The sequence below is a fragment of the Urocitellus parryii genome, chromosome 3, assembly GCF_045843805.1.
Source record: "Urocitellus parryii isolate mUroPar1 chromosome 3, mUroPar1.hap1, whole genome shotgun sequence".
NCBI classification, from domain to species: Eukaryota; Metazoa; Chordata; class Mammalia; order Rodentia; family Sciuridae; genus Urocitellus; species Urocitellus parryii.
In genome coordinates, this window is record NC_135533.1 from 210,709,396 (window position 1) to 210,735,751 (window position 26,356).

At 58.4% G+C, this 26,356-nt stretch overlaps 2 protein-coding genes across 7 annotated transcripts in view; one reads left to right on the forward strand and one right to left on the reverse strand.

Annotated features, from left to right (window-relative positions):
* The first annotated feature begins 205 nt into the window (after positions 1–205).
* Dock6 (dedicator of cytokinesis 6) overlaps positions 206–26,356 on the forward strand; it is a 45,931-nt gene continuing 19,780 nt past the window's right edge. The window contains exons 1-25 of one of the 5 annotated variants that reach the window (XR_003301775.2): positions 206–289; positions 7,736–7,823; positions 8,301–8,476; positions 8,709–8,777; positions 9,016–9,145; positions 9,833–10,045; positions 11,538–11,623; positions 12,971–13,037; positions 13,137–13,286; positions 14,221–14,301; positions 14,394–14,547; positions 14,674–14,801; positions 14,927–15,020; positions 15,379–15,541; positions 18,525–18,642; positions 18,716–18,786; positions 19,010–19,148; positions 19,227–19,328; positions 19,952–20,038; positions 20,266–20,497; positions 20,772–20,933; positions 22,219–22,382; positions 22,972–23,030; positions 25,517–25,609; positions 25,856–25,951. Coding sequence is in view for 3 of the 5 variants with exons in the window: in XM_026399593.2 (XP_026255378.2) it covers positions 246–289; positions 7,736–7,823; positions 8,301–8,476; positions 8,709–8,777; positions 9,016–9,145; positions 9,833–10,045; positions 11,538–11,623; positions 12,971–13,037; positions 13,137–13,286; positions 14,221–14,301; positions 14,394–14,547; positions 14,674–14,801; positions 14,927–15,020; positions 15,379–15,541; positions 18,525–18,642; positions 18,716–18,786; positions 19,010–19,148; positions 19,227–19,328; positions 19,952–20,038; positions 20,266–20,497; positions 20,772–20,933; positions 22,219–22,382; positions 22,926–23,030; positions 25,517–25,609; positions 25,856–25,951 (3,012 nt within the window). In the remaining 2 variants the exon portion in view is untranslated. Of the gene's footprint in view, positions 290–7,735; positions 7,824–8,300; positions 8,477–8,708; positions 8,778–9,015; positions 9,146–9,832; positions 10,046–11,537; positions 11,624–12,970; positions 13,038–13,136; positions 13,287–14,220; positions 14,302–14,393; positions 14,548–14,673; positions 14,802–14,926; positions 15,021–15,378; positions 15,542–18,524; positions 18,643–18,715; positions 18,787–19,009; positions 19,149–19,226; positions 19,329–19,951; positions 20,039–20,265; positions 20,498–20,771; positions 20,934–22,218; positions 22,383–22,925; positions 23,031–25,516; positions 25,610–25,855; positions 25,952–26,356 lie in introns of all 5 variants that reach the window. The other 4 variants (XM_026399593.2, XR_003301776.2, XM_026399594.2 and 1 more) reach the window with 4 other exon arrangements.
* On the reverse strand, positions 15,651–17,387 carry Angptl8 (angiopoietin like 8). 2 transcript variants are annotated; one of them, XM_026399597.1, is made up of 4 exons: positions 16,949–17,387; positions 16,607–16,768; positions 16,012–16,103; positions 15,651–15,882 (listed from the first exon to the last, which is right to left on the reverse strand). In XM_026399597.1, the coding sequence occupies exons 1-4, from the start codon at positions 17,243–17,245 to the stop codon at positions 15,855–15,857; spliced, it is 579 nt and encodes a 192-aa protein (XP_026255382.1). In that variant the 5' UTR covers positions 17,246–17,387; the 3' UTR covers positions 15,651–15,854. The 2 variants fall into 2 exon arrangements, with proteins under 2 accessions (XP_026255382.1, XP_026255381.1); XM_026399596.1 differs by having other exon boundaries at positions 16,012–16,121.

Below are 26,356 nucleotides of genomic sequence, written 5' to 3' on the forward strand. Positions count from 1 at the left end.
CTCGAGCCTCACTCCCGGCCGCACTCCCAGCCTCGGCTTCCCCGGAGGCGCCCCCGGCCGGCAGGGGCTGCGCGCCAGGCGAGGCCACCCGGAAGGACCCCGGCCCCGGCCCGCCCATCCCTGACCACGCCCCCAGACCTGGCCCCGCCCCGTTCCTGCGCCCGCCCCGCCCCGCCCGGCCGCCCAGAACCTGCGGCTGCCGCGGAGCGCGGGGCCGAGCGCGCGGCGGCGGAGGACCGGGCGCCATGGCGGCCGCCGAGCGCCGCGCCTTCGCGCACAAGATCAACAGGTAGCGCGGCGGGGACCCGGTGGCCCTGCTGGCCCCGCCCCGGCGACCTGCCCCTCCCCGCCGGCGCGTCGCGCTCAGCCCCTTCCGCTCGCCGGGGACCCCCGAGCGCTTCCTCCTGCCGGCTGGGGACCCCCGGAGGCGCGGAGCGCGGCTGGGCGTGGTGCCTCTGCGGGCAGCGCGGCGGCGGCGGCGGCGGCGGAGGTCTCGCTCCCCGGAGCCGGAGGACGCTCGGGGGCGTGTCCGGGGGGCTCCCTGGAGGCGGCGGCGCCCATCCTGCGCTCTGGCGCGGGCTCTGGTTCTGCTGGTCCCTCGTCCTCCTCGCGCCCGCTGGGTTGGGTTGGAGGGATTTTTTGTCCTATGCTGGGTGATTGGCTTGCGGCACGGAACAGGGATGGTGCCCTGGCGGCTTTTGGAACCCCTCGGGAAGTTTCCCAAGCCCTTCTCCCGCCCCAGGGTCCAGTGCCCAGCTGTCTGGGGAGGAGCGGGGGAGCAGGGGACAGCTGTGGACAGCCCCCCCCCTCCTGCTTCAGGCTCTCCCAGCACGGGCTGGACGCGCTGGGGATGGATGATGGGCGATTGAATGGACAGAGTGGGGGCTGGGGACAGAACCAGCTGGTGGGCAGACGGGGGAGGGGACAGGCGCCAGGCGCTGGGGGATCCATTTCCGTGTCCACCGGGGATTGTGAGAGATTCAGCCTGAGTGGGGGATGTCACATTCTCTGGGGCTGACAACTGGGGTCTTTGCTGCTAGAGTGGGTTCAGAATCTGCTCAAGTATCCTCTCCATGGGGGACCTGCCCTGAGCCTCTCAGGTCAAAGAGCGGGAACCCAGTGGCCCTGATGGAAACATAAGAAAAGACCCTGCTCTTGGGGGTAGATACAGTGGGGTGACAGAGGAAAAGCCTGATGAGGTGGCTGTGGGAGTGCCCCCGGGCTACGGAGGACCTACTGGACAGGGAAGGGGATGGGGAGGGTGGAGGCTGTGTAGTTCCCTGAGGTGTGCTGAGAAGGTGTGGATCAGCAGGTGCATTTCAACAAAGACCTGGAGGCCAGCGCGGTCCAGGCCCAGGTGTAGGACAAGAGAAGTGGCAAGTGCAAAGGCCCAGGCCAAGGGGGACAGTAGCAGTAGATCTTTCAGAACCTTTCTGTGGAGAGGACTTTGACTTTACCTCCAGTGTATAGAAGCCTGGCAGGGTTTTGAACAGAGGAGGGATGTAACCTGGCATCTGGGGCATTATGGTTGGGCAATTTTTATGATCTGCCATTATTTGTTTCTGAATTGTTTCTGTTTGGACTTTTGGTTTCTCCAAGCCTGGAGATAATATTTATTGACTGGTCTCCCTACGTCTCAATCCCTATGTCCTTGAGTCCTAGCTTCAGTTGAGTGAGAAAGAGGGGTCTTGGTTCCTGTCCTGGGAATGATGCTGGAGAACCCAGGGTAAGAGCAGAGAAAGATCCGAGGCCTTCCTGAACTGTGAGCCAGTGGCCCCCAGCTTCTGGAGCAGGCTAGTGGGCACCCAGGTGTCTCCGCTGGACCTGGACCTGCGTTCATCCATTCATTCAGTTGTTCGAAAATACCAGATTATCCCAAATATTAGGTAGTTCTCCACTTTCCCAATGAGCAGATTCTTTCTTTTTCCTCCCCCCCCCCCATCCTGTGGATTGAACTCAGGGCCTTCTGCCTGCCAGACAAGTGCTGTACCACTGAGCTACCCCCAGCCCCTTTTAAAAATTTTATTTTGAGACAGGGTCTTGCTAAGTTGCCCAGGTTGACCTCGAACTTGCGATCCTTCTGCCTCCGCCTCCCTATTAGCTGGGATTACAGGTGTGCATGAACAGATGCTGTAAGTCAAATACAGTGTACAGTGCTGACAACCGTTAATGCTTGTTATTCACTTGGTCTCCTTTTGGGATATCGATTGTTAAATTGTCACTGTAGCTTGTGAGCTCAGATGTGACTGTTGAAACTCAAAGTGAAAGGTCTGGACTTTGTGGCCCTGAAGCCCAGGAGAATCTTGGAAGCCACACCCCTTCCTGTCTCCCTATGTCCTAGAGCATGCTTGCTGAACTCTTCACCAGAGTCTCTGACTGTAGCATATTCTTTCTGGGATTGTGTTGTCTTATATGTACAGTTTACATTTCTTTGTTTAAAGAAATAATGATTCAGTGGCACACGCCTGTAATCCCAGCTACTGGGGGCCTGTGACAGGAGGATTGCAAATTTGAGGCCAGCTTGGACAATTTAGCAAGACTCTGACTCAAAATAAAAATTTTTTTAAATAGGGGGCTGGGGATGTAACTTGCTTGTAGAGCCCTTGCCTTGCATATGTAAGACCCTGGGTTCAATCCCCAGTACGACAGGGAGAAAAAGAAAAGAAGGGAAGAAAGAAAAAAATTAAAAAGGCTTGTATCACTCACTACTGAAAAGTTCATGGGCAGGCAGTTCCGTCCTGCCCACATCACAGAGGACTTTTACACAGTCTAACTGGTGCAGCCTGCTGCCCACCTGGGCTGCCTAGCATCACCTACTGCTGGAAGCTCCAAACCTGTGTCGCATTAACTGTCCTGAGTAGTGTAGACCAGGGTGTTTGCGTATCTGAACACAGAGAAGGCATAGTACAAACTCAGGCCGGGCGCCGTGGTGCACACCTGTAATCCCAGTGGCTTGGGAAGCTGAGGCAGGCGGATCTCGGGTTCAAAGCCAGCCTCAGCAATAGTGAGGCACTAAGCAACTCAGCCCTGTCATAATCTTATGGGACCACCCTCGTACATGCAATCTGTCATTCATATGTCAATATTCGGCACTTGACCATATCATTACTATTATTATTTGACCTTTTTAAAAATAGCGACATTTGACATCCATACAGAAAAGGGCAAAGTTTTAAAAGTAATTATAAAGCAAACATCAGGAGAAAGGCTCCGTGGGTCAAAGATGGGGGCTCTCCAACTCTAGCAGCCCCTCCTGACACATGCCCAACAGCCCCATAGCAACCCTTATGCCTATGGGCTCCTGCGACTGGCATTATGGTTCCTCCATCCCAGTTGGCACCCTGTCGGCCGTGGCTTAGTTTTGCCTTTTGAGAACGTCATGTGAACAAACACTGGGTTGTTGAATCTGGGCACAGTTTTCATGCATTGTGCTCATTTTGGAAGGCTCATTGCTGTTCTTTTTCATTGCTGTATACTATTCCCGTCTGTACTATTTGCTGTTTGTGTTCTCCCTCTGTCTGATCAGTGAACATGTGGGTTGTTTCCCTTTGGGACTCTTGTGATCAGGACTGCCGTGAACATTCCTGGCCATGTGTTTCCTCTTGAGTATTTCCGCCTTGGAATGGAATTGATGGATTCGGATATCTTTTTTTTTTTTTTTTTTTTTTTTTTACTTTTAAGTTTTGCAGTACTGGGGATTGAATGGAGGGGAACTTTACCACCGAGCTACATCCCCAGCCCTTTTCATTTTATTTTGAAACGGGGTCTGGCTGAGTTGCCCAGGGTGACCTCAAACTTGCCATCCTCATGCCTCAGCCTTCTAAGTAGATGGGTCACAGGTGTGTGCTACCGCATGGATCCGGGAATGGCGCCTTTGGATCGTTCCAGATGATCATTCCAGATGTGTCGCCGTACTCAGCATCAGAGTGGATGAGAGTTCTGTTCATCTCCTCGCTGATGCTCCTGTTGTCTTCAGAATTTCCTGTCGATGGCAGGCTTATATGATTTTGTTTGGATTTTGTTTTCTTCCCTTGCTTTTTGCACTGGTGGAAACACACAGCGCCTGAAGCTTCAGTATGCTCCTTCCCTCTGAGGGTAGACCTTGGTTGATCTGGCCTCCCTGGGGATGCGGTCCATAGTTGTTACCCTTTCTCCCATTTCACTTTCCCCAGGTTTTCTCCTGGGAAAACCCACTAAATTCGGCTTAATATTTTGCTTCCGATTTTTAAATCTGCCTTGTTGGGGGCATCTGAGCCAAGTTGGATGTGGGGGTGAGAAAAGGAGGAATTAGGGACGTTTCTTAGGTGTGGACCCTGGGCGAGGTCGGCTGTCATTAGAGGGTGTGGTGTGGCCGCAGCACATGCCGTCGGCCTCCAAGAACCCCACGTGGCATGAAGGGGACGTGTGGTCCTGAGGGACAGACCCAACCTCATTTAGATGCTGTTGGGTCTTGGAGGGTGCGGATGGAGGGCACGGAGACAGGAGCTGGGTGCTGGAGCCCCCGTCCCTGGCCCTGCTCCCTGGGCTGTGGAGCAACAGAACTTCCAGAGCTGAAAAGCCCAGACTTTGACCTCTGACCCCCTCAGAGTGCTGTTCTGGACACTTCCAAGTTTGGCTGTGTGGCCTTGGGTGGGTCACAAGCCCCTTCTGAGTTTCACTTGACTTTGATGTAGAAACAGAGCCAAGGAACAGGCTGGGCGGTGCACATCGTAATCCCAGTGACAGGGAGGCTGAGGCAGGAGCATCACAGGTTTGAGGCCACCCTGGGCAACTTAGCAAGACTGTCTCAAAATGAAAGAATAAACAAGAGCTGAGGCTGTGCTCAGTGGTAGAGCAAGTGCCTAGCATGCCCGAGGCTCTGGATTCAACCCCTAATACTGGGTTGGGGAGAAAACTCATTTTCCTAGGATTGTGTTTGAGCACCACATAGTGACAGCAAGCCTTAATTGAGCACTTACTATGTGCCATGCTCTGTACTTAGAATAGCTTGATATGGTAGGCACTGTCCTGAACCCAGAGGCCAGGAGGAGAAGTTACTTATTGTAGTAGTCTGTTTCATGTACCTTAACAAAGTATCTGAGGTCAGGTACCTTTATCAAGAAAAGAGGTTTATTTAACTCACACCAACTTTGACATGTTGACCTCACCTAATTCTAATCACCACCCAAAGGCACCACCTCTAAACACCACAGTTGGATTAGTTTTGTGTGTATGGATGGATTTAGTAATGGGGATTGGACCCAGAGATTGTTTTACCACTGAGCTCCATCCCCAGCCCTTTTTCTTGTTTATTTAGAGACAGGGTCTTGCCACATTGTGGAGGCTGGCCTTGTACTTGTGATCCTCCTGCCCCAGCCTCCCAAGTCACTGGGATCAGAGGTGTGCCCACCATGCAGAACAGTCTTTCTGCCCTCTCAGCGCCTCACACTGGGGATTAAATTTCCACACGTGATCCCTGGGGCACACACTCACCCCAGATCCAGATCTCAGCACTCGTCCGTGCTTGACCAGCGCCACACGCAGAGTGCAGCAGCAGAGCCCGCTGACCCCCGGGCCGGAGACCCAGGGCCAGTGGGAAGGGAGGCTGGAGGTCGTCCGTCCCTCCTCTGTCCCCTCTGGGGTAACAGCTGCAGAACAGCTGGGACTTGAGCATCTTTCCTAAATCACCCTCAGGCCCTGCGTGCCCGGGGTTCAGAGGAGGCTGCCCACGGTGAGCACAAAGCTCTTTTTTTTTTTTTTTTGCTGTACCATGGAGGGAACCCCCGGGCCTCGCCCATGCTGGCCGAGCTGCACAAGCCCTGATTTTTAACACTTTGCATTTCTGAGAAGCTCTTTCACCCTGCAGCCGGCAGAAGCCAAGTTCTGGGGCTGCTGACAGAAACAGTGGACAGGACACGGAGACCCAAGATTGGGGCCGGGCTGTCTGGCCGGGGCACCCCACGCCAGGTCCTGGCCAGGTTCTGTTCCATCCACGCGGGTTTGAGTTCAGAGGCCGCCACATAGGGCTGGGGTCCCAGTGGGCCTCAGTCTCCCACAGGCCCTCCCTGCCTTGAGGGTCTTACCAGGTCCGCCACACACTGTCATCCCATCGATGGGCTGTGGGTCATGGGGTGTGTGGTTGAGGGCACAGTTTTCTGGTGTGGGAAATTGAACCCAGGGACATTCAACTTTTTGTTCTGAGGCGGGGTCTTGCTAAGTGGCTTGGTCTTAAGTTGCTTAGGGCCTCACTGAGGTGCGGGGCTGGCCTGGAACTTGTGGTGTCCCGCCTCAGGCACCCTCCTGAGTTGCTGGGATTACGGGTGTCTGCGGCCACACCCACGAAGGGCACAGTTTTTCATTATGGGAATTTCCAAGGATCACAAAAAGTGGGAAGCGAAAGGAACGGAATCCGAGCGCTCTTGTTTTGGCCTCTTGATTTTAAGGGACAGAGAACTAGGGGGTGGCTCAGGGGTAGAGGAGCACAGGTGTGAGGACTGAGTCCCATCACGAGCCACACAGGCCCACGTGCACAAAAGTAAGTGAGAAAGACAGGTCCCAGGGGAGGTGACCACCTGCCCGAAGTCACATAGTTAAAGGGATCTATTGTTTTTCCCAAATCAGCGGATTTTGGCAAGTGTGAGGGTCTGGCTCATTCCATCGGGAAGACTTTATTGAGCACCTAGTATGTGGGGCCCTGAAGCTGGAGCATCTGTGAGAAGCGCGGAGGAGCCCGGGCTCCTGCCTTGGCTGAGCCCTGGGAACAGGGTCGCCATGCTCAGAGTGCAGAGTGCAGCCAAGGGCCTCTGTACCTGCGGTTCCCTTGCCCTACACAGTGTCCCCCTAGGTAACCACAGGGCTCTCTGTCCCTCTCCTGTCCTTCCAAGCTCAGCTGAAGGCATGGAGGGCCTGGGTGATCCATGTCCCACCAGATCTGCCCCAGATTCCTGCACTGGCTTCTTCCCTGTGGGTCTCAGCCATTCACTCGAGTTCAGAGACAGCTCAGACACGGCCAGGCCCGAGCCGACCTGGAGGCTGGGTGTGTGTGCAAGTTGTCTCTCTGCCAGGCGGGTGCCGCGCACAAGCCGTCATCCCAGCGACTCAGGAGGCTGAGGCGGGAGGATGGCAAGTTCAAGGCCAGCCTGGGCAACGCTATGTTTAGCGAGACCCTGTCTCAAGATAATAAGTGGAAAGCCCTGGGATGCGGCTCAGGGTAGAGGGCCCGGGGCTGCATCCCCCGGCTGGGAAACACCCCGTCCTTCCGCCTCCCTGGCCTGGGGTCACGCTGGCCCCACGGTGGCATCCCACCTCAGCCCCCTGAGAGCACCAGGGGACGGCGTGTTCCCTGAGAGCCAGGCCTGGTGCTCGTGGCCCTGTGAGCCCAGAGCAGCTGTGGGGGGACTGGCTGGGCCTGGGCAGGAGTGATTGGGGAGGCCTGTTGCTCGGGTGGAACGAGGTGCCGGCCCTAGATGGGGCGCAGGGGGCTGGGCATTTGGGAACCCAGGGAGGGCAGAGGGAGCAGAGGCAGGACCAGGGGGTCCTTCAGGCTGGTTGACGTGTCCTGGTGGGACTGTGGGTGGTGAGGGGGTGCGAGATCCACTTGGGGGTGCAGGGTGCCGACTGCCCCGGGCTCGCAGCCCGAGTGCGGCGCCCGCGCCTGGGCGCAGCTTCCCTGGTCTGGGTTCTCCTCACTTAGGATGGGGCTGGCCCGAAGCCTGGGTTTCCCTGTTCCCCAGAGCCTCCCCTCCTGTCCCCCCAGGACCGTGGCCTCTGAGGTGCGGAAGCAGGTGTCCCGGGAGCGCAGCGGCTCCCCGCACTCCAGCCGGCGCAGTGGCAGCTCCCTGGGGGTGAGTAGGGGCAGCACTGCCCTCCAATGGCCCGGCTGCCAGCCCTGTCCCTGAGGCTCCGACAGTGGCAGCCCAGGGAAGGCTGGCGGAGCTGGGAGCCCGTGGGTGGTCCCTGGGAGGTCCCCTTGCCCCCTGGACCACCCACACGGCTTCCTGCTGCTGCAGTGGGAAGGGGTGGCCTCCTGCCTGTGGGCCTGAGGAACTGTCTTCCATTCCTTCCACCATGGATCCCTCCCTCCTCAGACACCAGCTTGTGATTTCCTTCCCGGAGCCCCAAAGGGAAGGGTGGGGCCACCGTGCTGGATGGAAAGTCTGAGGTCATTGTTTTCTGGACCCTCTGTAGCTCCAACGCCCTCCATGGCTCCCACCACCCTCCTAGTCCAGTCCCAGGCCTGAGGTGCCCACCTCCACATCCAGCCCAGGGGGAGGCGGCTGCTTTGCCCTGACTCAGGTCATGGCCACTTTGCACTGACCCAGGTCCCTCTGACGGAGGTTGTTGAACCCCTGGACTTCGAGGATGTGCTCCTAAGCCGGCCACCAGATGCTGAGCCCGGGCCCCTCAGGGAGCTGGTGGAATTCCCATGTGATGACTTGGAGCTGCAGCGGCAGCCCCGGGAGTGCCGGACCACGGAGCCGGGGATCCCAGAGGATGGGTGTGTCCTGCCCCCCACCCCACTCCACACCCCTCTCCTGCAGGCTGCAGGTTCCAGCAGTCCCAAGTCCAACTCCTGGCTCTGCTGTGTGACCTTGGACCACTCATCCTCCCTCTCTGAGCCTCCGTCTCCTCACCTCTGAAATGGGCAGAAAGACAGTCCTCGCCTCCCAGGCCCCGGGAAGGACCTGCACTGGCCTGGCTCTGTTGACCCTGATTTTCTTTTGCTGTAGAAAACTGGATGCCCAGGCGAGGGCTGCTGTGGAGATGTACACGGAAGACTGGGTCATCGTGTGCAGAAGGTTGGTCCGACTTGGGGGCAGTTCAGTAGTGGGTGGAGGATCAAGAGTCTGGGTCTGAGCCATCGTCTGTGGCCAGTGCTCCTGTTTATCTGCCCACTGTCTCGCAAGGGCAACTGGACTCCTAAGGTAGAGCCCCAGGAGGACCCTGGCCTTGCAGGCCCCACGTGGCCCTCGCCAAGCATATCAGTGTCCTAGGAGCCCTGAGCCCTGCCACCTGCCCGGCCCCGCCTCCTGCTAGGTACCAGCACCTGAGTGCCGCCTACAGCCCCATCACCACCGAGACGCAGCGCGAGCGGCAGAAGGGTCTCAGCCGCCAGGTCTTCGAGCAGGACACCTCTGGGGACGAGAGATCGGGCCTGGAGGACTCGGTGAGGGCACCCTGGGCCCGGGTCACTGTGGGGGCATTTGTGTAGCCTCAGGAGATGACCCTGTCAATGCTGAACCCCAGACAGGCCCACGAGTACCTGCCCCATGAGTGAAAAGTTGTGGGTGGTAATTATGATTTTCATTGAGTGCTTAGTGTATACTTAAAGTCACTTGTTCTCTTCTATCTAATGGATCAGGGAAATTGTTGCACCCATTTCGCAGGTAGAGAGACCCAGCATGATAAAGTTACTAGAGGGTCCTGAGCACCTACTTGATACCAGTACGCTGTTGGCACGCGACGGGAGGTTACTGCAGGCATCAGTGGCCCTGTGTCCGTTGTTGTTATTTGTAGATGGGGAACAGGCCTTTAGTGATGGTCAGAGACTCACTGTCACAGAGCTGAGCTGGAACCTGAGTGGTCAGGTGGAGTGTGAGCAGGGCCCAGGGCAGGTGACAACCCGGATGGAAGGGCTTGTCTGCTCACCTGGCAGCAGTGCGCAGAGTCCCCGGAAAGGCTCTCTTTGGTCCAGCCCCGGCACGGCCTTACTTTGGAGCCAATCCGGGGGCTGGTGGGTGTGTCCACGTCTTAGAAGGGACGGGTCCAAAGCCCCGGGTGACCCTGTCGTGGCTGCCCTAGACATAGAGCAGTGCATCCAGCTGGCGCTCAGTGCTTGTGCGTTCTCTGGCAGGATGACTCCCGGCGCTGCTCTGGCTCCCCGGAGGACACCCCTCGAAGCAGTGGTGCCTCTGGCATCTTCGACCTGAGGAACCTGGCGGCCGACTCCCTGCTGCCCTCCCTGCTGGAGCGGGCCGCCCCCGAGGACGTGGACCGGCGCAACGAAGCCCAGCGGCGGCAGAACCGGCCCCGCGCCCTGCTCACCCTCTACCCGGCACCTGACGAGGTGGGTGCCCGTGGCCTCGCCCTGAGCCCGAGGCCAGGCTCCTCCAGCCGCCTTGCATCCCTGTGTACTACCCAGCCAACACTTACTGGGTGCCCACTGTATGCACTATCCTGAGTCAATAGCATTTACTGCACACCTGCTAGACTTCCTGCATTTATCCAGTATGCATTTATGCAACCAATATTTATTGTATGCCTACTGTATACTTCTTTATATAATCAACCCATAAGTATTGAGCACCTACCATGCATGCCTATATTTATCCAACCAACATGTGTTTGGCATCTACTGCATATACCTGTATTTTTATTTAGCTATTGAGTGCCTACTGTATACTCCTGTATTTATCAGATTCCTAAAGTATATAGTTGTTCATCTTATATGTTTAACTTATAACAGGTTTATTGGGTTACAGCCCAATAAACCTCTTATAAGTTAAAAAGATAGTAAGTAGAAAATGTATTTAATAACCTTCCTGCCAAATGCCCTTGTTTAGCCTCGCCTACTTTCCATGTGCTCAGAATACTTGTATCACCCTACGATGGGCAAAATCATCTGACACAGAGCCGATTTTCTAATAAAGTGCTGAACAGCTCATGGAAGGTATTGAGCTCATATCGAAAGAGAAAAGCAGAATGATTATACAGGTGTGCTTTTGCACATCAAGTCAAAAATTATGAATTGGTGGCACATGCCTCTAATCCCATTGACCCAGGAGGCTGAGGCAGGAGGATCACAAGTTCAAGGCCAGCCTCAGCAACTTAGCAAGACCCTGTCTCAAAATAAAAAATGAAAGGAGCTGAGGATGGGGCTCAGGGGTAGAGCGTAGAGCACCCCAGGGTTCAATTCCCAGTACTGTTAAAAAAATTATAAATCAAACTTATAAATCAGGGACTATCTGCAATTTTATAAATATATATATATATTTTTTTTTTCAATCAGCACTTATTAAATGTCTTCTGTACATGCCTGTGTTAATCCAGTGTTTAGTTGTACCTGTTGTATCTCTGTGTTTATTGGACCTACGTGTCTGGGTGTCTGCTCTATGGTAGGGATATTACCGTGAATAAGGTAAACCCAGTCCCTGTCCTCAGAGTTCAGTCTAGTGGAAGAAAGACCCTTCACTGGGAAATCACAGGGTGAACAGGTGGTGCCAGGCTGCAGTACCCGTCGTTGTCCCTCACACTGCCCTAGCCAGGGCCTGCAGCGGCAGGGCATTGGGAGCACCTGGAAGAGGTGCCTGTCTAGGGCCGGGGGTCAGGGAAGGCTTCCTGGGGAAGTGCCAGCTAGCCTGGCCCTGAGCAGCCCGCAGACCTTACCAGACGAGGAGGAGGAGGGAAGGGCATTCCAGGTAGGGAACAGCACGTGCGGGGGCTCAGAAGCAAGGCTCCGAGGGAAGTCTGGTGAGGCTGAGGGTGGCGCTGGCTCCGTGCCAGGCATTCCAGGGCCTTCCTGGAGGACTTATCCCAGGGTCCCACCTGGCTCTTGGCAGGATGAGGCTGTAGAACGCTGTAGCCCCCCGGAGCCACCCCGAGAGCACTTTGGACAGAGGATCCTGGTCAAGTGTCTGTCGCTCAAGTGAGTATGCTGACCTGCCCTCCCCGCGGCCACGCGGTTTAGTGTACATTCAGCCGCCACGCGGGTGGCACCGTCACTTCAGGCACCTGCAGCCTGCGAGGCCACCAGGAGCTTTCACGGGGGAGATAAGACTCCCTGTGTCATTTGGAACTGCTGCTCCTGGGCGGGGGTGTGGGTCCGTCAAGCACTCGCCCCGCGTGTGCAAGGCCCTGGGTCCCCAGCCTGGCCCTGGGCAGCGGGGCATTGAGCTGCCATCCCTGAGGTGCCAGGCTCTCCTCTCAGCCCTTCGCCTATATCTGTTTCACCCCAACCTTGTGAAGTGGGTGCAGATAGGGAGACTGAGGCACACACTCACAAAATCGTGCCCAAGATCACACGACTCATGGGGCCCAAGTCTGGCACTCGCCTGCCCTGCGGCTGGGAGCCAGGGTGACCGGGGTGCTAAGGATCCTGGGCCTGGCTCCCAGCCGCACAGGCCCCCTCCACGGGGGACCCCAGGGAGCAGCCAGCAGTGCAGCAGACCAGTGCGTGGGAACAGAGCTGAACAGGATGTGGACTTGGGCCCCCGCCAGGCCCTGCCCTTCCCCGCCCCCAGTTCCTGCCTGGATCGGGACAGGAAAAGGAGGTTCCATTCTGGCCCGAGGCCTGGGTGGGCCTCCCACCTCAATCCCAGGGCTGGAACGGGCTCTCTGGGCTCACGCAGTCATTCTGCAAACACCCGCCGAGGGCCTATGCTGTTCAGGACACAGAACCACACAAGGCCCAATGGAGCCCGGGGAGGACATACCCAGGGGCTCTGTAGGCCCAGTGGGGCTGCCCTGCTCCCTGGGGAGGAATCACCTAAGCTAAGGCCCAGCAATGAGCAGGAATAGCCAAATGGGAGGGAGGGAAGGAGGTGAGGAGTGGGGCAAGGAGTGCGTGGGCACCTCACCTTCTGGAGCAGGGAGACAGGCAGGAGGTGGGCAGTTGGGACTTTGTTCTCAGGACAGTGAGGAGCCTCAGGTTCCAAGATGCTTCTTTACCAAGTGGAGTAGCAGGGAGAGGGTTTTGGTGGCCAGGACTGGGCTCCACCCCGGTGGCGGAGGCGGCAGCAGTCATTCCAAAGATGGGGACAGAGGGCATTGCAAGTGGGTTAATAGGACCAAGAGCCACCTCCTTGTGACCTGGGTGCCAGGCGTGGTTGCAGGTGGGGCTGTGTGCATGTCGCCTGCTGAGAGGAGGGGGGGACAAACCTCTAGTGCCTCGGTTTCCTCTTTTGCAAAATGGGACACACTAGTCCTACAAGCCACACTCTCCTTGGGCCTGAACAGAGTGGGTGTCAGGGAGCTTGGTCCCCTTGACCCACAGGTTCGAGATAGAAATTGAGCCCATCTTCGGGATCTTGGCCCTGTACGACGTGCGGGAGAAGAAGAAGGTAGGAGCCCCTTTTCCTCTTGCTCCTCCTCTTCCTTCTGGGCTTCAGGGACTGCAGGCTTCCTGGAGACGGTGGCTAAGCTGCCTTTCGTGTCCCCAGATTTCAGAAAACTTCTACTTTGACCTGAACTCAGATTCCATGAAGGGGCTGCTTCGTGCCCATGGCACCCACCCCGCCATCTCCACCCTGGCCCGCTCCGCCATCTTCTCCGTGACCTATCCCTCACCCGACATTTTCCTGGTCATCAAGGTGCCTGGTGGGGCAGGGCAAGGGGGTAATAACGGTGAAGGCCACAGGTTCAGTCCCTGCCCTCAGGGGATGAGGCAGACATGTTACCAGAAAGAGGAGCCCAGGGGAGACCCAACCTGGATGGGGGAAAATCATGGAGGGCTTCCTGAAGAGGTGGCAACTGAGCTGAGACCCATGGACAGATAGGCCTGGGGACAAAGGACATCCCAGGCACATGCAGCAGTCTGGGGTGGGGGTCCCAGTGGGGAGGCAAGTGAGATGATAGGAGGTTTGTGGATGATGATGACAGTGTTTTTTAAGCTGAGACTTGCTCAGTTAATTGGGGCAGGAAGACATTGATCTGGGATTTTCTTTCCAGGTGGGGTCAGTTTCTTCCCCAAACCTTCAGTTAGGTACAATAATGAAATGGGTCGAGTGCCCACAAGCAGACCCTGCTCATGGCCTGGTGTCACAGGGGTGCAGTCTTCACGGTAGCCCCCAAGATGAGAGTTGCTATGCCCCCATTTTATACGTGGGGAAACTTAAGGCGCAGAGCAGGTTAAAGAGCTGCCCAGGGTCCCACAACCCGAGCGGTCAGGACTGGAGGAGTCCAGGCCTCGTGACTCAGAGCGGCGGACTGTTTATGCTAATACATGTTATGCCAAGAAAATGTCCGGAGCTAAGTGTGAGCTGCGACTTACAGTTTGGGGTGGTCGGAAGGGTGGTGAGGAGGTGGCCACTGGGCAGGCAGAGTGCTGGCACTTAGTACCAGGGACAGCAGGAGCCATGGGTGGTCTTGGAGCACAAGCCCCAGGGTGAACTGGGGGTGTAGGTCAGTGGTAAGGCCATTTCCTAGCATGTCCCTGGGTTGATCGCCAGCAGTGGGATGGAGAGTTTGGGGGTCCAGGAGCCCCCCATGAAGAGGGGGTCTTATTGGGGCCTTCCTGCCCCACAGTTGGAGAAGGTGCTCCAGCAAGGGGACATCAGTGAATGCTGTGAGCCCTACATGGTGATGAAGGAGGTGGACACGGCCAAGGTACGGGCATGGAAGTTGGACCTGGCGGAGGGCAGATGCCGCACTTGGCAGGTCTGGGACACTGAGCTGGTCGGGGCGGGGGTCTCCCTCAGAACAAAGAGAAGCTGGAGAAGCTGCGCCTGGCAGCCGAGCAGTTCTGCACCCGCCTGGGCCGGTACCGCATGCCCTTCGCCTGGACGGCGGTGCACTTGGCCAACATCGTGAGCAGCGCGGGGCAGCCCGACCGCGACTCGGACTCGGAGGGCGGTGAGGAGGCGGGGCCGGGGCGGAGCGGAGGGCAGGGGCGCGCCCTCTGCCGGCCGAGCGCGGCACCACACCTGGGTCTCCGCGTCTCTTTGTCCCTCATCTCCTGTCACTGTCACTGTCTCCTAGAGCGCCGACCCGCCTGGACTGACCGCCGCCGTCGGGGACCCCAGGACCGAGCGAGTAGCGGGGATGATACCTGCAGCTTCTCTGGCTTCCGCCCGGCCACACTGACTGTCACCAACTTTTTTAAGCAGGTGTCTGACTGGGAGGCAGGGGACTGCCAGGAGAGGTGCTTGGGGACTCTCCCCACCCTTGTGGTTGCTTGGATCCTGGGGACTCAGCCCTTTATCCCTGGGTCATGGGGACCTGTCCCTTGCAGGAAGCAGAACGACTCAGCGATGAGGACCTCTTTAAATTCCTGGCGGACATGCGGCGTCCATCGTCCCTGCTGCGGCGCCTGCGGCCTGTGACCGGTGCGTGGCGCCCCTGTCAATAAGGGAGGGTTCAGTGAACCCGCACTAAGCACCTGCTGTGTCAGGCGCCAGGGACTCAAGTCTGACCATAATTGACAAATTCCCCAACTCAGGGGCTGAACTTTCAGTGGAGGCCACAGATAAAAGAAAAAAATGTGGGTCAAGTGGGGATCATGGGGGGCGGACACGTCATCTCTGAGGGTGAGAGAAGGGTTGAGGGTGACTTGGAGCTTTTTACACCTGAAGGTCAGAGCCACCAGCGGGCAGCTGGGGGAGACAGAGCCTCACCTGCGTAGCCCCAGGGGGGTCCCCTGGCCAGAGGCTCCCAGACAGGTGCAAACTGCTGCCTCCTCCCCAGCCCAGCTCAAGATCGACATCTCCCCAGCCCCCGAGAACCCCCATTTCTGCCTCTCCCCTGAGCTGCTTCACGTCAAGCCCTACCCAGACCCCCGGGGCCGGCCCACCAAGGAGATCCTGGAGTTCCCTGCCCGCGAGGTCTACTCTCCCCACACCAGCTACAGGTACTGTCCCTGGAGTGGCTGGGCCCTGGCATGGGGGACATTCAGACACACACAGACACCCAGGGTGACATGCCACTGCTCTGCTTTAGTGCAGGATTGTGGGCACAAAGGGATGCGCGTCCTTCCTCCACCCGCCCAGGGAGGCCATGTCCTCCGCCGTCCACCCCGCCTGCTTCTGTCTCTGCTCTGTGGCTGGAAGCGGCGTGCCCTGGCCGGCCCCGCTGGACAGGCAGCTCCTCTGTGCCTGGGGGCCGCATGGAGCACGGAAGTGTCCCTTGCTTCATGACTGATCCTCTGTTCTGCCCAGGCAGGCTCAGGCTGGAAGTGCCGCGGTGTGGAGTCTGGGGAGGGAGACGGGGAGTTTGGCTCAGCCAAACTGGGGCCACTGGACACCAGGTGAGGGGCCCTTTCCGGCTCCCTGCACGGGCCCCAGCCAGCTGCCCTGCGTGCCAGGCCCCCACCAGGCTCACCTCTCCTGGATCCGCCGCAGCCAGTGTTGCTGAGCTGCCATCTCCTGCCTCTGTCGCTGCACATGGCCCGTGAGAGCCCATAGGAAGTAGCTCTGCTTGTCAGCGTGAGCCTGCGTGGTAGGGAAGAACCTCAGTGGGGGTCTCCTCCCCTCTCATCCCCTGACCCTGCCCAGTCCTCCCTGTTACATCTATGTGACTGGGCAAGTCAGTGGTGCTCTCTGGCCTCAGTTTCCCCATCCATAAGATAAGTTTAAGACGGGACTTTCTTTGTGAAGTTATGAGCATCACGTGGTCTATTAAAGGGCATTGAACAGTTCTAGGTACTTACTGGGCACTCACGACTTACCAGATGCCTGAGTAATAAGCACGTATTGAGTACCTACTATGTACCCTGCCCTTGAATTGAATTGCTCTGAAATATCAACTGTGCTCTATTTACAAATGGGGAAACTGAGGCATAGAAAGAGATATGGGTTTTGCTCAGGGTCACAGAGTAGAGGTCATAGAGCTGGGAAGTATCTAGGACTCAAGGTTCAGAAGAGAGTTCTGGCCAGAAGTCAGAGTCTCAATCCTCCCAGGGCCAAGTGCCCCTTACCTTTAAGGCCTCAAATTCTTGGCGGGCCTGGCCTAGCCAGGCACCCTGCAGCTGGGCTTCCAGTCGTTGCACGCTGTCCCGTAGTACCCGCTGGGCCTGGGCCACCTCCGATAGCACCTGGGCTGTGGCCTCTGCCTGCAGCTGCAGATCATCCTCCTCTAGCTGTTCGGGAGGCAGTGGGGTGTTAGGATGCCAGCTCCTCCGTGTTTGCCCAGGACTCACTTGGTTTCATCACTGAGGGTCTTGCATCTTGGGACCCTCTTCAGTTCTGGGCAAAACTGGGGCCACTGGACACCCTACACACTCCTACCCACCCCACAACACCCCCGCTGCCCTACCCACCTGTATCTCCAGCAAGCTGGTGCGAAGTTCCTGAGCTGCATCCCGGCCCTGGCTGACTTGTAATCCCAGGAGCCCCAGTGCTTGGCCATAGAGGCCCAGGCTCTGCCCGGCCTCGGTCAGTCGGGCCTCCGTGGACTTGTACACGCCGTTGAGGGCCTGGCCCAGCTGCAGGGCCCCGTGGAAGAGCAGGGTCAGTTCTTCATGCTGTGCCGGCTCCAGGCCACCCATGGGGGCCACTGGGGCAGGCTGGGCCACTGCTGCCAGAGCCCACAGGAGGCACAGAGTGAGTGCAGGCATGGCTGAAGGACAGGGGTGTGGGCACAGTGCTGCTGCCGCCGCCTTTTATGTCCCCACACTGCCATTAACCCCCAGTCAATCGTTAACTGGCCACCAGCTGCCCCGTGTTGTGCAAGGGCCTGGCAGGGGCGTAATAGTTGCATCAGGCGAGTGTCCGGCCGGGCCACGCTGAGATCACGCTGGCTGGGGCTCAGGGCCAGTTGTGGGTTGGGGGCACTAGGAGGGATTGGCCCAGGCATCCATGGAGGGGCCCTGGGGCTCACCACACTGAGCTTCCGCTTTCCCTCTGATGGGCAGCAGGACAGCGGTGACTGTGTGGACACGGGGTTCACCTAGAGCTGTTCTAGTGGCCATGCGGCACCCGCTCTCCTCTGGCACTTCCCAGCCTGCCATGCGGGGTCTTTGCTTTGCAGCTTAGGTGGGAACCCAGGCCTCTGTGCGTGCTGAGCCAGCGCTCTGCCCCCGGCCACACTCTCACCCCAACACAGGGGTCCTTGTGGACCTGGCTGGTGGCCAGGGAGCTAGAACATATGGCAGAATCCTTCCCCAGGACACATAGATTCACTCCAGGGCCCACGTATGCCTCGCCTCAGACCAGCATGAGTGCTATTTTACTCCCTGGATGACGGGGGGCAAGTGCCTCAGTTTCCTTACCTGTAAAATGGGGTGCTGTGTATCCTATCTTGCTGGCTGCTTGTAAGAAGTGAGGGAATTATTTCATTTTGAGTGCATAGAATTAACCCTGGCATCCAGTAGGTGCCACAGAAGTGTTTGGTGCAGTGATTGTTATTGCAGTTACCTGTCATCATTGGTGCTGTTGTCAGTTTTCGGTTGAGTGGCCTGATGTCCCATTGTACAGATAGGGAACCTGAGGCCCACGGGTAGGTTGGGACTTATGCAGAGTTGCAGGGTGGGGGGCAGCACCCTGACCCCAGCCCCACCTTCCAACGCTGGTCACAGTTTTCCCACCTGGGGGACAGGCCACATAACTCTACAGGTCTCTTCTGGGGGAAGGACAGCTGGGCCCGAAGAGCCCAGTCAGTCGGGCCTCTGTGGCCGGGCAGGTCAGCCTGGCAGGGATCAGGCTGCACCACTGGCCACCTGGCTTCCCCGGCCTCCCTAGACTCCCACCTGTGCCCTGAGGGTGCCCATCTCTCCCCGGCCTCTGCCATTCGTATCTCACGCCTGGCGCTGGGTCGGCCTGCCCCAGCTCAGGGCCCCAGCCTCGGGACCCCCTTCCCCCGTGACTGTGTCCCTCTGAGCCCTGCCCTTGCCCTAGGAACCTGCTCTACGTGTACCCGCACAGCCTCAACTTCAGCAGCCGCCAGGGCTCCGTGCGCAACCTCACCGTGCGCGTCCAGTACATGGCTGGCGAGGACCCCAGCCAGGCCCTGCCGGTCAGTGTCTGCGCCCCGGGGAGCAGCAGGGATGGGTCATCCCGCCGGGTCCCTCATGTCCCCACTCCCCCAGGTCATCTTTGGCAAGTCCAGCTGCAGCGAATTCACACGTGAGGCCTTCACACCTGTGGTCTACCATAACAAGTAGGTGGGGATGGGGCCGGGCAGGGACGGGAGGGAGAAGGGACGTGGGAGGACCTGTGGACACTCCTGGGGTCAGGGACACACCTGGGCATGGAGCCAGGAAGAAAGGAGGTGCAGCGCCCAGAGCCCTCTGGGGGCAGCCCGGGCCAAGGAGAGGACCCCGCCGTGCTGGACCCAACGTGGGGCCCCAGCCCTCCCGCTGACCCCCAGCCTGCCCGGCCAGGTCCCCTGAGTTCTACGAGGAGTTCAAGCTGTGCCTTCCGGCCTGCGTCACCGAGAACCACCACCTGCTCTTCACCTTCTACCACGTCAGCTGCCAGCCCCGGCCGGGCGCTGCCCTGGAGACGCCCGTGGGCTTCACTGTGAGCCAGCTGCCCTCGGAGCCCTGCCTGTCCCCTTCCTGATGCTGCGCCCAGGCCTGACCCCTGCTCTCTCCCCAGTGGATCCCGCTGCTGCAGCACGGCCGCCTGAGGACTGGCCCCTTCTGCCTCCCTGTGTCCGTGGACCAGCCGCCACCCAGCTACTCCGTGCTCACACCCGACGTACGTGCCTGGGCTGCCCGCCTCCTGACGCTGTCCCCTGTGGCACCCACTGATGCCCTGGCCACCTTCTGTCAACGTTCCTGTCCTCGCAGAACCCCGGGGGCGAGCGCTCCCGAGACCCCATCTGACTTCCACCAGTCCCCCGGGAGCCTCGTCCTCTGGGGTGTCCTCCCCTCCCTCCCACTGCGTGTCCCTTTCTCTCCCCTAACTGGCCCTCACGTCTGTGCTCACTGACCCCATAGCAGCCTCACTTCGCTGATTATTGCCCCCCACGAGTTCGTCCAGGGCCGCCCCTGCCCCTCCACCCCTGTTAGTGTGCGTGGCCCTCCCTCTTCCTGTCCAGCTGTCCCTCAACCCCCGGGGGCTCAGGCCCCCTACAGGGTTCCTGACTCATCGTTTCCTCCAATTAACCTTCACCCGTATCTGTCCTCTCGTGTGCATGGTGTCCTCACTGTCTGGCGGACCCCCTGAGTCATCCGGGACTGGGCTGGGGGCAGGGTGCCCGCCTGCTCCCTCGGGCCAGGCCATGCTCAGGCCATGGTGTCGCAATGGCTGGGGCGGCCTGGTGGCCTGATCTATGGGGGAGGGTCCTCCAGTGCCCACCAGGCACCTCCCTCCCGCAGGTGGCGCTGCCGGGCATGCGCTGGGTGGACGGCCACAAGGGTGTGTTCAGCGTGGAGCTCATGGCCGCGTCCTCTGTCCACCCCCAGGTATGGGGTGGGGTGGGAACCCGGGAGTCCTGCCCTGCTGCCCTCCCGGTTGCGATGCAGTTGGGTAATAGTTGTCGCTGGCCAGCGAGGCCTGGCCTCGAGCCGTGGACGTGACTTTGATCGGCTGGCCGGGCTCTCAGGGAAGCTGCTGACTCAGATGGAAGTGGCCTTGGTCCCCGGGGCTTTCCTGGACCGGCAGCCCGGCTCCCTTTGTGTCCCCCACCCAGGACCCACACCTGGACAAATTCTTCACTTTGGTGCACGTGCTGGAGGAGGGGGCCTTTCCGTTCCGACTCAAGGACGCGGTGCTGAGCGAGGGCACCGTGGAGCAGGAGCTGCGGGCCAGCCTGTCGGCGCTGCGCCTTGCCAGCCCCGAGCCCCTGGTGGCCTTCTCCCACCATGTGCTGGACAAGCTCGTGCGCCTTGTGGTGCGGCCCCCCATCATCAGTGGCCAGATGGGTGAGCAAGGGTGGCCTCGGGCCTCAGTTTCCCCATCTAGAGAGTGACCCCCTCAGTGCCCTGATCCTAAGTTCCTCCTGTAGTCACCTAGTTTCCTCTGGCCTCAGTTTTCCTATCTGAAAAATGGCCCCAGTCTCCAGCACCCAGAGCAGGTCCTCTGAAATCCCTTGATAGCCACTTAAGTCCTTCGACCCTAATGCCTCTTCCTCTGGAAGGTCAGTAGGCAGGGAAGAGGCCTTGGGCCCTGGAACTTGACCTCTGCTCTGCCCGGCAGTGAACCTGGGCCGTGGAGCCTTTGAAGCAATGGCCCATGTAGTCAGCCTTGTCCACCGGAGCCTGGAGGCAGTCCAGGATGCCCGTGGTCACTGCCCGCTGCTGGCTGCCTACATCTACTATGCCTTTCGCCTTCCTGGTGCTGAGCCCAGCCTTCCAGGCGGTGAGTGATGGTGGAAAGCCCTGGGAGACAAGAAAAATCTGAGAAGAGCAACTCACTCAGAGAAAAGAGTGTGTGCAAAGGCCCCAGAGCCACACAGGCCTGCACTGAGCTGGCAACTTGCAAGAGAGAACATTTCACCCACTTTTGCCCCAGCCACAGGAGTGTGACCCCTGTACACTGGACTGGCAGCTGGTTTGACCATTCAGCAAGCATCTTCATTAGGTTGTGGCAGGGACTCAAGCAAGGGTGCCTGCATTTAAATCCTTGTTCTGTTGCCTGCAAGCTCTGTGACCCTGGGCAAGGAATTTGACCTCTCTGAGCCTGTTTTCCCATTTGTGAAACAGTGATAATAGGGCTAGCGTTGTGGCTCAATGGTAGAGCACTCACCTTGCACATGTGAGGCCCTAGGTTCAATCCTCAGCAGCACATAAAAATAAATAAAACAAAGGTATTGTGTCCATCTACAACTAAAAAATAAGTATTAAAGAAAAAATAAACAGCGATAATAACAGTACCAGCCTGGAGGGGATGCTGGTAAGAGTAACTGACCTAATCCCTGCAGAATGCTTGGTACAGAGTGAACGTCCACTAAAAACTGGACTTGGGCTGGGGGTGTAGCTCCGCGGTGGAGCACATGGCTAGCATGCACAAGGCCCGGGCTTCAATTCCCTGAACCATAAAGAAAATTAGAATTATTATTTTTTTCTTGGTACCAGGGATTGAATGCAGGGGCACTTGCCCACTGAGCCACATCCCCAGCCCTATGTTGTACTTTATTTTTTTTTTTTTAATTTTTTTAATATTTACTTTCCATTTCTTGGCGGACACAACATCTTTGTTTGTATGTGGTGCTGAGGATCGAACCCGGGCCGCACGCATGCCAGGCGAGCGTGCTACCGCTTGAGCCACATCCCCAGCCCCTATGTTGTACTTTATTTAGAGACAGGGTCTCACTGAATTGTTTAGTGCCTCGCTTTTACTGAGGCTGGCTTTGAACTCTATGATCCTCCTGCCTCAGCCTCCTGAGCCGCTGGGATTACAGGTGTGCACCACCGAGTCTGGCAAATTCTTGCTGTTGAATAGTTAAATCATATGTGCCAGGCACCATTTCCAGTGTTCTTCGATCTGTGCAAATTGCTATGAAGCAGTTGCTCTTTTCATGCCCATTTTGCAACCTGGAAGCGCAGAGAAGGAAAATGGCTGTATCGAGGGCCACAGAGTTGGGAAGGGGCTGAGACTCATCAGGCAGGTGGGCCGGGGCTGACCCTACTCCGTCCATCCCCAGGGGCCCCTCCGGTGACTGTGCAGGCTGCCACACTGGCCCGTGGTTCCGGCCGCCCTGCAAGCCTCTATCTGGCCCGTTCTAAAAGCGTGAGCAGCAGCAACCCCGACCTGGCTGTGGCCCCTGGCTCCGTGGATGATGAGGTTTCCCGCATCCTGGCCAACAAGGTAGGGTGAAGTGGCCATGGCCGCCGAGTGGGCGGGGGAGGGGGGAGGAATCTCATTAGCAGATGAGAATGGAAAACAGAGAGCACGACTCGGAGAGGACACGTGTCCTGGCTGTGGCCAGCATGTGGCTGTCATGGAGGGGGGCTGCAGGTCAGACTTTGTGCTGGATCTAGCCTTCACCCGAGGATGGGTGGTGGAAGCTTGGTCAGGTTGACCAAAGAGTCGTGTGTACCCAGCGTGGCAGGCGCATACATGCATGTGCCCCGGGCACAAATGTACACAGGTGCATATACACGTGCACTCCACGCTCGTACACAGTGCATATGCATCTGTACCTTGCTCGTACGCACACGGCGCATATATGTGTATGCCCGTGCTCATGTGCGTGGCTGCATATGTGCATGCATTCCACGCACTTGCATGCACGGGTGCACACACTTGTGTGGGCACACATCTAGTTCCGGGCCGCGTCCACACTGGGTGTTTTGTGCTGCTCTCCTCGCCCTCCTCTCGGGACGCTACCACCTCCCCGTGTGTCTCCAGGGCGTCGATCGCTCACACTCCTGGGTGAATTCTGCTTATGCTCCAGGAGGCACCAAGGCTGTGCTGCGGCGGGCGCCCCCTTATTGTGGGGCCGACCCCAGACAGGTGCCCTTCTTACCTGCCCTGAACGCATGTGACTCCATCTCCGCATGAGCTCCTCCCACCTTCCTGGCTGTGACCAACTAACCTAGGGGGGCTGCCTGAAGGAGGTGGCAGCCCCTCCTGCCTTTGTCTGGGGCTGTGGAGTCTGTGCTGCAAGAATTGCTGGGTTGTTTCAACCTGCCTTTTGCTGTCACATAGGCCACAGCCTCAGCAGAGACAGAACACTGGGGTGATATGCAAAGAGCATGTAAATTATATGCAAATCCAGCCACTTATAACCTCACTGCCCTGCATGGCCTGTTCCCTCCCCTTGATCCACCTCTGTCCAGGGGACTCTCAGCTGTCTCCTTGGCATAGGCAACTGAATGGTGTCAAGGGTGAAGCACTGGACCCCTGGAATCCCACATCCCTTTCAGACAAAGGCTCCCTTCTACCATGCACCTGGCCTGAGAGGTGCTTTGGTTCAAGTCCCAGCTGTCCCATGTCCCCAGCTGGTGCTCCAGGCAATGGGCTGAATCTCTCTGGTCCCCATTTCCCCTGTCTCTCTGAGTGTTCAGATATGGCAGAGGCACTCAGGAAAGGGCACAGTAGCACAGTCCCAAGCCTGGGCACTAGTTGGGCCGAGGCAGAGCTGGTTCTACTGTGAGGAATGCTCCGCGCCCTGCCCCACCCTGAGTCCCCAGTTAGTCAGGGAGATAGACACATCGGACAGACATGCAGGTGTGTACCTCGGGGGAGGAACAGCCTGAGAGGAGGTGAACGGAGACAGAGCAGGGCACCAGCTTTCCTCCTGGAGGACTGGGGGGAACTCTCCAGGAAAGGGACGTTTTTTGCTGGACCTGCAGAGTGAGATGAGCCAGGGCGGGTGGGTGCGGGTTCCAGGCAGAGGGAAGGGCACACGCAGATGGTACCCAGCTCAGATGACACCGGACAGCAAGAGGAGGCTGCCCTGCTTGTCTGGCCCCAGGGCCTGCCACCTGCCTCCCGTGCCACACCTGGGGAACTGTCAGCAGCACAGGCAGGGGACTTTCGCACAGTCCTCTCCCAGGTCACTGGCAATCTCAAAGTCTGGGTCCGTGGGCCTTGCCTAGCCCCCCTACAGCATTTTTTGGGGGATGCTGAAGATTGAGCCCAGAGCCTCGTGCCTGCTGAGAGCGTGTGCTCTGCCACCCAGCTCCCCCTGCCCCAGCACTTTTCACAGGGCTGTCGTCAACATTCTCAGTTCCCCGAAGGATCAGGGAGGCCTCGCAGAGCAGGTGGGAGGCGATGAGGCTGTGGCAGGGGGCCTCCAGGCAGGAAGAGTGCTGAGGCTGGCCTTGTGGTGGGTGAGGCCGGACGTGGCTGGACCATGGAGCTGGGGGCCCCCAAGTGCCAGGGCGGGTCTCCATCATGGGATCTGCTCCCCCAGCCAGCAGCCTCACCTCCTGTTCCACGGGCAGGAGTCACCGAGGCCAGCTGAGGCCCCACGCGAGGCTGGAGAAGGCCCGGCCTGGAACCTGGGGCTCTCCATAGCATCTCGCCTCCTGTGCTCATCTGCTTTCTCCTCTGGTCGCACCCGCCTCTTCCATCCATGCAGCCCACCTCACCACTCCCTCACACTCTGCACCCCGTCCACTCCCGTGGTCACCTCCTGTGGCTCCAAACCCCTTCACAGCCCTGCTCATCTCCTCCCCTCTTTGCTGTCTGCCACTCGCACTGGCCAACCTCGGTCCGAGCTGGGACCCAGTCTCCCCACCTCCCCTGGTCGGTGGTTCCACATTCTTGCCTGTTCTGGTCACACTGGTTTGTCACCTCCTCTCTACGTCACTTTTATCTTCATCGACTTGACTCCAGCTACTCCTTCTCGATCCTCGCCTCCACCACCCTGGCCGGCCCACACCACCTTGACCCCTCCCTGGCCAGTGCACACAGACCGTGCCTCCTCCCCTCTGCCCTCACCAGCCCCCCACGGTCCCCACACACTGTCTCAACCCGTTCTCTGTTGCTATAACAAAATACCTGAGACTAATTTATGTGGCTTCAGATCTGGAGGCTGGGAAGTCCCAGAGGATGGTGCTGGCATCAGATGGGGACTTTTGTGATCACTGTATCCTAACTTTTGTGTCACAGCAAGACACAAAGGTACTTGTTCAGGTCTCTTATAAAGCCACCGATGCCATCGGGAGGGCCGACCCTCTGACCTCATCCAGTCCTAACCACCTCCCCGAGGCCCCCCTCTCCAAGCACCATCAATGTGTGACTCTGGGTTTTAAGTTTACAAATCATGACACTTCAGGGACACACTCAGACCACAGCACACATCCACGTGGAAGCTCTTTTTCCTCTTCTTTTCCTCCTACCCATGTCCATGGGGACACATTTTTCCTCCATTCGGATGAGTCAGTGTGGACCTCTGTCTCTCCCACCGTGTCCCTGCCACCACCCCCACACCAGCTCTCCTCGCCATCCCATCCTCGCCATCCCATCCTCTCCATCCCATCCCACCCTAGGCCATCGACTGCAGCTCTAGCCGAGCCTCCTCCTACCTCGAGGCCTCCTCCACGGCCCTGCCGGCCCCCCAGCCGAGACCCACTGTGCAGAAGGTAGTGGGGGTGGTGGGGGGTTCCATGTTTTTTGTTCCCGGCCCCCAGCAAAGGGATCCAGAGCTGCTCCCCCGATCCAGAGCCCAGCCCGGGAACTGGCACCTCAGCTGCTCTTGCCCCTGTCCTTCCGCATGGCCTCTGCTGTTGACCCCAGCCCTTGAGCCTCAACCTCCCTTGCCATGCTCTCCAGGGGCGGTGTGGGAGGGGGTGGCACCTGGCTCTTGGTGACCCCTACCCTGCCTGCAGCTGCTTCACGAGGAGCTGGCCCTGCAGTGGGTGGTGAGCAGCAGCGCTGTGCGGGAGGCCATCCTGCAGCACGCCTGGTTCTTCTTCCAGCTCATGGTGAGACCCCTGCTCTCGGCCCAAGGAAAGAGACCCCCAGGCAAGACCCTTAAAAAAATCCTTGAGGTTACACCTGAGACCCCTGAGAAGTGGCCCCCAGAGATGCTCACAGAGAGAGGACCCTGCTTCCCTGGGAGACTGGGAGACAGGTCACTGTCTCATGAGCCACTTCCGCTCAGAGAGGGGACCTCCCTCCTGGAAGAGGTGTCCCCACACAGAGAGGGATCAGGATTGAGACCACCTCCAAAAATTTAAGAGGTCCCCTGCTGAGAGGATGTGGCCACATCTCCACTAGACCTCTAATGCGCCCACAAAACCTAACCCAGGGCTCCCTCAAACTCGGAACGCGGGCCCCAATCTCTGGCCCCCGCAAACTGCCCAAGCCTTTCCCACGCCCCAGGCTTC